The sequence below is a fragment of the Falco punctatus genome (genome assembly GCF_963210335.1).
Source record: "Falco punctatus genome assembly, chromosome: 5".
NCBI lineage: Eukaryota > Metazoa > Chordata > Aves > Falconiformes > Falconidae > Falco > Falco punctatus.
The window spans coordinates 86,744,128-86,756,915 of NC_137584.1; the positions used below are offsets into that span (position 1 = coordinate 86,744,128).

General features: G+C 40.1%; 1 protein-coding gene across 3 annotated transcripts in view; it reads left to right on the plus strand.

The window, feature by feature from the left end:
- Nucleotides 1-12,788, plus strand: part of DRC8 (dynein regulatory complex subunit 8) — a 31,360-nt gene that overhangs the window by 11,278 nt on the left and 7,294 nt on the right. Inside the window, exons 3-4 of one of the 3 annotated variants that reach the window (XR_013928434.1) lie at nucleotides 7,594-7,678; nucleotides 12,071-12,100. Coding sequence is in view for 1 of the 3 variants with exons in the window: in XM_080389160.1 (XP_080245286.1) it covers nucleotides 7,594-7,678; nucleotides 12,071-12,143 (158 nt within the window). In the remaining 2 variants the exon portion in view is untranslated. Of the gene's footprint in view, nucleotides 1-7,593; nucleotides 7,679-11,161; nucleotides 11,293-12,070; nucleotides 12,144-12,788 lie in introns of those variants that run through there. The other 2 variants (XR_013928435.1, XM_080389160.1) reach the window with 2 other exon arrangements.

A 12,788-nucleotide genomic window follows, 5' to 3' on the forward strand; every position in this document is an offset into this window, starting at 1 on the left:
GAGCAACGAGAAGCTTGACTGCATATCAAGGCAGCAATAGTTTCTATACTTTTGTTTCTCAGAAGTTGAATTAGTTTGTTAATTGCCTCATTAGTTTTGTTAGGTTTGGTTCCCATATATATTAAAACATCTGAATCTATGGTAGATTAGAATGTCATGGCATTTATAATACCATCTACTGAACAATCAAAACCTAGGATAATAGTCAGGATATCTTGTTTCGTCAGGTAGTTACTGGCAACTTGTAGCTCCATTAGTTGCTGCAACTGACTATCACAGCCTGGATATATTTCACATGTTGGTATATTGTCACATTTTTTGACACTGAGGTTGAAATGCACAGTTATGTCATTTTTTAAGTCTTTAATGGATTTGTCAACTTCTAACTGAAATAACCAAAAATATTCCCATTGTGGTTCTGTGGATTTGAACTTTTTTTTTTTTTTTTTATTACTAACATAATTCTAGAAAATAATCTGTTCCACAGCCAAAGCTGGAGTCAAGATAGTGCTTAATTTTTTACAGCACTTTGTTATATATTTTACCCATGTTACAGTTGTCTTATGTAAAGAAGACAAAAAGGAAAAATTGCGTTTAATATTTTTGTGTCAGAATTTGAAGCAGCTTTTGAAGTTAACTTTGCCACAGCCTTCATCAAACTGACAGCCTGTATTTTATTATCAGACATCAAATTAATTACCTGATTTTTCTAAAACTCTTATTTGCTGCTGGTGGTTTTGTTCTCATGGTTATTTGTATCATGTGCCATGGGGTTGTGCAAAGATTGTTCTGGTCGTTCCACTCTGAGAGCTCCATTCTGTGTATCTATTTTTAAATATAGTTCCTTTATTTTTATTCTCCATTAGTTTTCCATAAGGCAGTTACTGTGATGGCAACAACCAAGTAATTTTTCAGCTCTCACATGTACTACCATTAGGAAAAGAGGTATAACAATAAGGTGAGGTTATGCTCTTAGTCCAAGGTTGCTCACAAACATAATGATGAGTGTAGGGTTTTGTTTTTGTTGATTCACACTGATGATGGGGTTTGCTTGCATATCTAGATACCACATGGTGTATGCTGTGATGAACATAAACGATAGGGAGCAGTGATATGGCTAGTTCTCAACAATTCTGAAAAACACGAAATAAAAGCTTTTGCTGTTCTTGAGAAATCATTTTTACTTCTTTCAGAATGCTTGAAAGTGACCTCTGCAGAAACCAGTTAAGCTTATTTATTCTTTCTACACAAAACTAAAATTCAAATTGCCCATGTATCATCTGTGATCACATGGAATGCTTCTTATCCAGGAGAGAAAGCAGCATCCCTTTCCTGAGTCTGCAGGCCATAGCCTGGATTCCCAGATTGGAGTCAGTGAAGACCTCAGCCTGGTCATTTCTTGGGAACTCGCATATACCAACTTTCATAAAGTGGCATCTTTTACCTCTTAATTCAATCTGAATGGCTAAACCCAGGTGACACATTTCCCATTGGTGCCATCGATACTTTGTGTCAACCTGTTCTCTTCAGATTACAGTTCAGGAATGGGCTTATCCCTTCTTTGGAGGAATCAGGCTGCCTTATAAACCTCTTGTTTTTCTTCAAAGTTGGTTTGATTAGTCTTTGCAGAATGAAGACTCTTCAATAAGCACATACCAGATTATTTTGCTATGAATCACAAGACACAAAGAAACAACACTGCATATTCTGCAAGCTTACAGCTTAATCATATTCCTTTCTTTTCTGGTAGCTAATATATTAATATCATACATGCTATAGGAGGTACAGAGTAGAGAAGAAAAATATTTCTCTTGCCTCAATGTTTTTAGCGCACAGCATACAATTATTGTTTCAGCATATTAGGCTGATTGTACATTAAGGTTCCTCTGGAATTAAGAAGGTCACTAGAAAAAATCTAAGGTATGCCTTTTCTTCTACAGTGGAGAAAGGTCTGGCCAATAAGTCAGATTCAAACGGCCTCAAGTTTGTTTCCTCCCTATGTTCCTTTCCCTCAGTAATTTCCTTAAAATAGAATGAGTTAAATGCCATAAGGTTTTCTTCTTTGAGGTGGGGCAAGATTTGTGAGTTACTTTTAGGTCTATCAAGCTCCCCACACTTAACATGAAGGCAACGCAAATATTTGTGACAGAATAATTCAGGGAGTTGTATGCTTTGCTGTGGAATTAGGAAAGAGAAGCAGTAGCATGGGGATGCCTTATGCTGATATCGTCACCAAGAATTCATCTTATGACACCACGCTGGCTTTCCCTTTTTGTTCAGGAAACACAATGTCTTGATAAAACTGATGAGCTTATTTGAGACTGTTTGAGATTTCACCTGTGCTGGTGATGCTGAGTATCGTGACTGCTTTTTAATATCTTGACCTAGGTGATGCTTCAGTTAATGCTTGCATAAAAGCCTGATTAGATCTCCTAAGAACTAATTGATAACCTCCTCTGAGTTGCAATTGTGAAGTCTCATATTGTTTTTTTGCTTTGTATTTAAGCAAATATGCATTGTACAGTTCTTAGTAGAACTACAGTCAGATTTGGTTTTTTTTCCAATTCTTATGCCCTTATTTCCATTAGTGGTTTTGTGAAGGATTTTGGAAGAGGTCAGATGAAACAGTGGCTGCAAACATCAAAGACAAATTTCGTTTAAGTTCACCTCTTTCATCCTTTTGCCCTGTACACCTATATAATAAATTGGGAATTGCCCTTAAAGGGACCATGGTATTCTTCAGGAATAGCACCAGTCTCCCTTCTTACTGGGGAACTGTTCCTGCATCTTGACACATTTCTAGGATTTTAACTCCATATTAGAGCTGTAAGGAGTAAGATTTGTTTAGCTGTTTCTGCTTGTTGGCCATACCTTTTTTTTTTGACCACACAGTAGGCTCAGTTTCTGAGCAGGGACTTGACACTTTTTTTTTTTTGGTACCTTTTCCACCCCTGGCTGGCTCAGATATTCCCCATAGCTCAACCACCTTCTCCCCTTTCCTTTTTGACTGGCATTGTATGACAATACAGACTGTTACTTGTGATTTTGGAGACGATGGGAAGAGCTGGGATTTGCAAAGGATGGTCATAGGGGCCTTATGGAAGAATGTTGGAGCAGTGTGGGAGGGGTGGTTTAATACCATGGTTTGGATCTGTGAGCAGAAAGAGAAGATTCACTGAACTTGAGTGGAAACTGCAGGAGGCTGAGGGACTCGCATTTCCTCCACTGGCTGCCTGCACAGTCATGTCCCCTCTCATGTCCATTGCCCTCTTAAAAATGTTCCTGTTTCTTCGCATACCATTCCCAGTTCTTCAACTGACAGGACCAAGGTTGCTGCCTACTTTTCTGGTTGAAATAATGGCTAGTGGGAAAGAGAAGAAACGGTGCTGGAGTATGTAGACACTGGTACGATGCTGTACTTCCTGCTGATAAGCCCAGTTAGTGGATGGGAAGATCTACAAAAGAGCTGTTGATAACAACACTTTCAAATAAAACCAGAACAGCAATATGTAAACGACTCTAAAACTGTCTGTCACTGAGTTGAGGTTACCCAGTTTTGTCCCTTGTCCTTTCAGAGTGACTAGTTCAGCCAGGCAGCCCAGTGTGAGAAAGGGTTCCTTTCACCAGGGACCCTAGGGCTTTCCTCACACCTGCCTGTAACCATAACAGTACCATGAAGAGATGGTGGAGTAGTTAATGAGGTGTTCACATCCACAGAGGAGTTTAAATATAAAATTGACTATATTTATTAAAATATACCTAGATTAATGTTTATAAAGATTAATGTTTCAGGTGTCTTGAGCAGTAACACTAAATAATAAAACCAAGTCCACTGGTGCTTTTACAAATCAGCCCTTAATTTTACTCTATACGTAGCACAGAAAGAGTTTCGGAGTATTGCACAGTGTAAATAGGTTCATCAGGTGGCATTGGGGCTAAGTCTTTTCTTGTGAGCAGCAGATGAAGCTGCTCCCCAGCATTTGAGGTGGTTGGTTAATGTTGGCCTACCTGTTCTTTTGATACTTCTTTTTTCTGCACATAATTTCTCTTCAGTGAAAGCAAAGGTTGGCTTTTTGAACCATCAGAGCAACTGGCCCCGAGGAAGAAAAGAAAGCAAGCTCATACAATTAAACAAATGGTAGAATCTAGCAAATTGTATCAACTAGAAATCACTTTGTAAAATGCTCATTACTCAAGAGTCTGGCAGAGCCACATCTATTTAATTGCTTCTGTTCCCTACAAAGACTGAAGCTGTGGTCTTTGAAGAAGAAATGTCACAACTGAAGCAGGAGTGCTGCTTTAAGGGCTGGCTTCAAATGGACCTCAGAGTGCTGGGGAACAGTCTGGACAAGCTGAAGAGGAATAATTCAGTCTGCAAGAACCACCAGAATTAATTTGAGAGTCCCAGCTCCCTGCCAGTCTTACTTAACCGGCAGCATCTAGAGTTTTATCTAGTTCATTTAGACAAACTGGGGAAATAGCAAAGGATAGTACAGGAAAGAAAACTGATAGTGAATACATTTTTCAGTTAATATGTCTGAGAAATGGATTTTAAGACATTTTATCTCCTTATTGCTTATGTGGTAGAAAATAAATGAGAACAAGAAAATGAGGAAAAAATGACAAGTATCTGAAGCATTTTAGTAGCATCAAAATGGAAATATATCATCCCTACAGGATGCATTTGAGGGAATAAGTAGCGGTAGGTATTGAAATCTTTTTTGGCATGATATGTTTTGATATTTATTTATTGAAGCCATTAGAAGTAATCAGATAATTTTATCTTTGATATTATGTATTGTTTTTCTAGTTAGTGGAATAAGTGAGTGAAATCTTTTACTCAATGAAGGGTATTTCTGTCCTGAAAGCTGCTAAAAAATTGCTCCACAGGGCAACATGAAACTTTCATTGATCTGACCATGGAGCACAGTCTCCTTGTACAGAAAGATTTCAGTACATTAGAGCATCACATCTGCTGAGTTAACTGCATGTCTGATCTCTTGAGGCCTTTCTTGAAGGTATAATTTTAAACCTTTATCCATTACTTATATTAGAGCTGGGGTCCATCTTTTTCTCTCTGCCAAACAGAGGTTTAGAATGAATCATAGAAGTCTTCAGATAACGAGTGTTGCCATCCTGAACTTTGTTGAACATCTTTGGCTTTCATTCCTGGAGGGAGGACGAGAGATTTAGGCAATAACTTACTAGGTGTTCACTCATGTCACAGAGAGTCTTTGAGAGGACTACAGTATATTATGTTTTCTTCCATGGATATGGCTCTTCATCACAACTTCCTCTCAGTTCTTGGAAGAAATATAGATTATCTGGTACCTAGATTAAATCATCAAGTTCATTTCATTTCAGGACCTTTCTTTTACGAGCCTCTTGAAACAGGTAAGATTAATGTATACTGTTTTCACAGAAGTCAAAGCATGAAAAGGCTGGATGACTACAGAGTTCCAGTACTGGAAATCTCTACCTGCCTCCCCCTGGATAATTTTTATTTCTACAGAAGGCTCACTCATCAGTCCAAGAATATACAGCTATAAATATTTCTTCAGCATTTCTCTATTGCAAGACATAATGTACTTTTGAAGTACCTGATCTTAAGAACTAAACTCCAACAGTCTACATTGGAGACTGAATCAAGGACTCTTTGAAATTGCCAAAAAAACCTCCCATCAAATTTAGTAGTTTGAGTCTTTAGGGGCTCTTCTGCAAGGAGTCAGGTCTACTTGAATTTAACTGTGTTTTTTTGGAAAGGAATTAAACGTGTATTTTACTGCTTAGGCACATAAAAGGTAGGCGTTATTGTCAAGCTATGAAAAGAATCCAGCTTGTCCTGTATCTGGGGACTGAACAGGGCTCTTCTTCCTCAGCCTTCCTTCTTCAGCCTCCAATCCATCATACATGTACCTGCCCATGCTTCCATCAGGGGAGGAAAGTCAGAGAGAGGAATACAGAATATATTCTTACTTCTCTTTATGTATCCTCTGCCTCTGGGGAGTTCAGTACCAAACACAGCAGCTGGCACCTGTACCTTTATAAGGGGATGCACCTCTCTGCTGTATGGAGAAGAGTTTCCTTATATCTGAGTCAATCCACTACTTTATTGAAGTGCTTGCAGGGTGTGGGGGATTGACCTCAGCCAGCTGCCAGGCACCCACCCAGCCACTTTCTGCCCTCCTCAGCAGCACAGGGGGACAAAATACAGTGAAAAAGCTCGTGGGTTGAGGTACAGACAGGGAGATCACAAAGCCAAAGTATCGTTTAGCTATGTTCAGTTCTGAGACCCTTTGCCAGAAAACAGATGTTTCTGTCGTGAGGGTGAGAGAGCAGATGAAAAAAATGGTTTCACGCTGCAGCTCCAGGGATTCCCAAACTATTTGGATTATAGAAAACCAGGTATGAATTTGTTATGTGTGTGGAAACAAGGTCCAGTGGTTTAGTGTTGGTCAGAGCTGCTCAACAACGCTTAACACCAGGTGAGCGTAAAGAAGAAAAGAAATTGTCTAATAGAGGAGAGCTATGTTTTAATTAGTATGTGGAAAATACAGAAGAGAAGTGTGAAAGTGAGAAAACAAACATACCTGATTCCAATCTAATGTTCTGGCTGTTGCTCCGATTTTCCCTGTGGTGTCTCTGTGCAGCCTGTGGGGCTGGCTCACAAAATGCTGCCTCCCATGAGCCAGCTTGCCAGCCAGAGTTGGGGCTGTATTTAGCCATGGGAACCAAAGGGTCAACGCCATACCACTTTGTTTCCTGTATTATGTCTTTTGGAGTCAAACATTATTAAATGCTCTAACCAGTTCACTCTTAGTTACCTTGGCTTCCTTGCCAGGGAGGTTTTTCTGAGATGGAGCCCTTCCTCTCTTTACATTTTTCTCTTCGGAATGTATTTCCTGGTACTTCCCTTACCCCAAGAATGCAATTTCTGGCTTTAGATGAGATATAACTGTGATAACTTAGTGATGGTTCTTTCCCCATTCTTTGATATCAAGACATAAAAAGCAAATGCAACAAATTACTCCTTCCTCTTTGCTGAGATCATCTTCATTTCCAAACCGTTACAACAGATTATTTACCCTGAGACATACTCACTGTGCACATACCTTAGCCATCTCTTAATTCCTGGTTCTCAGCTTTTCATATGTTACGGCTAACTTAGCAGACATGCAAGCACTTAGGTTTCCTTGGATGCAGGAACCTGGATGAAGTGACTCAGCCCCATCTCAGGGCCCACACTTGCCTTCCTCCTGCCACTGGCACCGTGGTGTCCAGGAAGGGCTCAGGCTTATGGTGCAGAAGGAGCTGTGGCACACTCTGGGCAGGGTCCACACTGCACAGCTAGGTGATCATGCAGCTCAGACGTACCATTACCACCAGACCTGATGTGGCTGCAGAGCCATAGCAAGGCCATATTACTAATATAAATGACTGATTTTGCATTTAGAATTTTTTTTTTTTCCTCAGTACCTTTCCTGTTTGCCCCTTTATCAGTTTTGGTGCTTCTGCTGTTGCAATGCTCAAATTGGAAATAAATCAGTTGCAACAGTTCAGTGAATCTTTCCTTTCTTATGTTTCTTTTTGCAGATGACGCAGTAGCTGAAATTGAGAAAAAGATTATAGAAGCTTTTGAGGTGTTTGACCATGAATGCAATCAAACTGTGGATGTCAGGTTTGTAAATATCTTCACATAGAAATGTTACGGGATCTGGTATAGAGATAAATAACTCCTCAAACCTGCATCTGCTTTACCAGAAAATGTAATTGGTTTGCCCTGATTAGACAAGCATGTTTTTGCTTGTTTAATAGACATTTTGCATTGTTCGGTGGTTGAAGACTGAAACTGGCTTGAGAGAGGGATGCTGGGACTAGTGGAGTGAAGAGGCAAAAGGAAACTGCAGCTAGACTACAAATCTCTGCTCTGATAGCTCATTTGGCCCTACAGATCCTGGATCCCGAATGGATCCCCTCACTTTCAGTATAGTGCCAGCACATCAAGGGGTGTCCCTGCCAGTGTGTGTCAGGGTTACTTGCTCTCAGTAGGTGTCTCCAACTGCAATGCATCCAGCACGTCCTTCTTCCTCTGGGGTAATACAGGAGGTGGATGTTGGTCTGACAGGAAGGTGTTTTTAGGAGACTTGGAAGAAACTTGCATAAAATTTGATTTAATAATAATAATAATAATAACAACAACAACAACAACAACAACAACAATTATTATTATTATTATTATTGTTATTATTATTGGTCATACTTGCTTGCACCAGAAGGCCATTTGAGCTCAGTACCCTCATCCAAATTACTAGTAGTTACTCGGGGGAGGAATATAACAAATTGAGCAAATACACAGTATTTCTTCTTGGGTTTTATTTTGTACGTCTGCCACATTATGATTTGGGTGGTGCTTGGTGTTTTGGGTTTTTTGGGTCTTATGATAAATAGTGAACAATTGTTGTCTATTAATCTTCTTGACACCATTAATGATTTCATAACTGTCACATCCATCCCTCATCACAGTAGTTCAAGGCTGAAGAGTCTGGATGTGTTTAATCTCTTAGAAGATTCTGTTCCATTGCTCTGGCCATTCTTTTTTGCGCTCCTTCTTGTTCAGCTTTCTCCTTTTTGAAATGGGAAGACCAGAACTGGGGGAATGGGATGCACACATAGGAGTCAGGAGAGAGAACTGGATGCACTATACCTTTAGCATGCAAATGTTATGGAAATACAAACAAAATACTTGTATGAGGGAGTAAGAAAAAGATCAGCAGAAGATAAAAACTTGGGCTTTTAGACTGATCAGGGCATAACTGGCTATTAGATACAGAGCTAAATGAAGTAAAATTTAAAATTTCCTAGGTAATCTTAATTCTGGTATTTTTAAAGTTCAAATATTTGACAGTGCTACTTTAACTTCATTTAAACATAAACATCCATACATGTAACAATATGGATTTTGTTGTAAAATACAAACCCCACATCTTTATGTCTCACTGAGCAGGTTTGGAAGTTGTTATAAACTGTTATCATTAAAGTTTAGTGAAGTAATTTTTCATATTTCCAGTTGCTATTTTCACAAGAGTATGACCAGAGCTTTTAATCACAGATCAATTACTGAGTATATACACTACAAAGCAGTACAAGAACTGGTGAAATTTTTGTCATTAGACATTCCTCACAAGGCCAAATTTGAAAACTAAATGTTCCAAACAACTTTTCTGCATTATAAATCAGAGGCAAGAGAGGTGCAGAATATTTAGCTGATGCTTTTAGCAATGCATGCTTACTAATGCCTCTAAATTTAAGAAATTATGGGTACTTCATAGAAGTGAAATGATTTTTTGGTTATACTAGATAGGGAGAATTTCAGGGTACATCTCCACACTTGGTACGATTGTGTTCTGTCCCCCGCAGGGCTCTTTGGGAAGAATGCTTGCTTAAATCTCTTGGCCCATCCACAGGAAGGTGCCTGGTGCCGCGGGTCTGGGGCTCTGCCCCAGTGCCCCCAGTGCCCTGCTCCTGGCTGGGTGGTGGGACAGGCCCTGGCTCTGCCACCCTGCCATGGGGACCCCCTGCCACTGCCCCCCCCCCCAGCCCTGGGGAACCCCTAGCCCTCGCTGCACCATGACATACTCGTTGCTTATTTGTCATTTACATCTGCAGTTCTGGCTAAATAGCTGTAGAATTTGCGACAATCCTCACTCTGTAATATGATGGATATAGAGTTGAGAAACTGCTACAACAATTAAATGATACAAATGGACTTTTTAGAAAAATATGTATTCATTCAGACAGTAAGTCATAACATGTGAGAGGGGACATTCAAAAGTCTATTTGACATACTAAATGCACAATTTCACATTAATTTTTATTGTAGTACAGTTACTGACAGTGAACAACAATTTATTGTCTAATTATTCCTAGGTTCATAGTGCAGGGCTGTATCACAATAACGGGATTATTAATGGCTGATTATCTTGTATCAGAAGGTGGCAGTACAGCACAATTCTTAACCAGAATTGTAGATGTATGCATATTATTGCCTGAAATATCAGATACCTCTGAAGAACAGGGAAGATTACTCTGGCTTGACAGGCCAACGTCGGTGTTGCAGGACTCCTAATGCAAATACAGGGTAGTAAGAAATCGGGTGTGAGGAAGACGGCATTTTTTCATGGTGTTTACAACACACCCCGAGTCAAGAGCTTTCATGGTTTTCCAAATCTTGTCATCACGAGTGTTATATGCAGGGTGAAAACCATGACCCAAAATTTTGTTGCATCTGTGTTACAAAACTTGTATGAACATAAACTCATTTTAACCATAATTTTTGTGTGCTAGAAACTGCACAGCAGAAACTGCAGCTGCTGAGCAAAGTGAGAGGAAGTGGCTGGGAGGAAAGTACAATTTCCTATCCCAGTCTTTTAAACTCCATGCTATTACCAAATGCGACATGGCTTTTTTCACCACAGACACTTCCAGCAGCATTCCCACGCTGCCAGGAGCAGCAGCCAGCAATGCCAGATTTTGCAAACTCTTCTAGGGCCTGGCTTACCTTAGTCACATCGCAGTTTTGCTGAGTGTGAGGTGAGGCAGGAGGGCGATGGCAGCCTTCCCGTCACTGGCAGCCTGTCAGAGCAGCGATGGTGTGGGACAGCAAGGAGGCAGGATTTGTGCTGGGTGTTTCTCTGGGGGAGGCAGAGAATGTTTACAACTATCTTGTAGCAGGGAAAGATGAGGGAGCGCAGGAGTGAAAGCATCAAGTGCAGCATATCTGTGCTAGAAATAGGATGCATGGACAAGGATTATGACTGAATGTCTGACCTCATCGAGGCCAGTGGCCAAACTTCCACTGACGTCCACAGGGGCAAGGTTTTACCGAGTCATTTGAGTAGATGGCTTTGTTTCATAACAACCGTATGGGGTTGGGGTTTGTTTTGTAACTATTTTTGTGCAGCCAGCCTTTTCCTCTCTTTTGCCTATTGTAGTGCTTCTCACATGTTTTCAATCCGAGTGGGAGCTCTTCGGGACCTGTCTGAAGAGGCCAAGAACTGGCCTGTATAATTTTACATGTGCTTGGTGTGCCACATTTGGGGCCTTGATGTTTCAAGATGATTTTACAAAGGTCATTGCTTCTTGTATCTACCATTTTTATTAGGCAATCTATTTTTCTGCCAAGTGTACTGATGAAGAAACCACAGGGGTTTGAATCATGGGAACCACCAGCACTGTGGATACTTAACTCAAATGCGCTTGCATTTCTGTGTTATAGAATTGGACTGAAAATCAGAGGCAATTACTGATGCTTCTGTTATTTTGTTTGCAATCATACCGTAAGTCTCATTAGTACTCTTTTTTACATCTTTACAGTACTTTTATTTCTAGTTTGTGATGTTGTTAATCTTAAACTTTTTTGAGGCATTGCCAGTTTGGTCAGAATTCTATTTAGAGTCTCAGAACAACTGGGCCAGGTTCAGAGGTAAATGCAAGCTATGAATATAATTTGCAGCATAAACAGGGTGATGAAAAGCCACTGTATTGGTCTGTTGGACTCTTTCAGAGCACAGCAGGGGCATAACAGGGCTGCCTCCTTCCTGACCTTTTGTAATTGTTCTTTACTGCAGTTAGAATTTGTATCTTTATAGCATTTAATGTAAACATATGTTTTATTTGTTACCTTTTATCTCAGCAGATTTCCAAGTGTTTTATTATCTATATACTTGTAGACTTTACCGAAATTAAGCTTAACCGTTAGAGGACAGCAGTTGAAAAGTAACCCGCACGCAGTGCACTGCAACACAATGGTATAGAAGAGGGTTTTTTGGGAAGCCACAAGAACAATTACGCTCTTCCAAACAGCTCCAGAATATTTCATGTCTGTAAAAACAGACATTGCTTACTGAGACATCGTCTCAGAAGTCCACATCTATGTGCTTAGGCCTGCTTGTGTGCTTGCACATGCACACTTCTATACACAAGCTCTGAATCGGTATCTGGATCCTCCACAGACATTTTTGTATTGCAGGTTTACTGACAAAGATGTTCTTTCTTTCTTTCTTTCTTTCAGAGAGATTGGTTCAATTGTCAGGTCACTGGGTTGCTTCCCAACTGAGGCAGAGCTACATGAACTGCTTGCAACGGTAAATGTGTAGATCTTTTGGTTTTTGTTTTTTTTTCAATCTTAAACTTGCACAAGTTTGGCCTTTCTGCCTCGCTGTATGGGAAACCTAAACTCTTCTCCCAGAGGCTGGAAGTGGCATGGAAGTGATTCAGGCAGGCAGGCAGTCTCTCAGGTTGCCCTGAAGCAAGCCTTTAGGCTGATGAGGTCACGACGTGGATGGGTTAAAATGAGGAGCCTTTGACTCTCTTTTACCAGAGGAGGTCACTGTGACACTGTGCCAAGGTGGAGGGGCATTTATAGAAAATGGAGGAAAAATTGGCTTTAGCTAATTGAAAAGAATGTCCTAAACCTCAGTTGGATTAGGATATTCAAACACTAACCATCTCACTTTTCTGGACGTGCCATGGACACACACTGGATGATTAAATAATAAAAATCAGTTCTTGAGCAGGTGTTAAAATTGTACATCAAATTCCAAAAATACACAGAGGAAAAGACCTGCTATTTCTTTTCCCCTGTTATTGCTATCATATAGCCAGACCTCTCTCTGTCCTTCATGATGTTTCTCCCAGTCTTGAGGTTTCTCCCAGCCTTGAAATTTCTCAGTTATAGGCCAGTAATCTTTTTTTACTTGATTACGTAAGCCTGTAAGTCAGAATTCAGA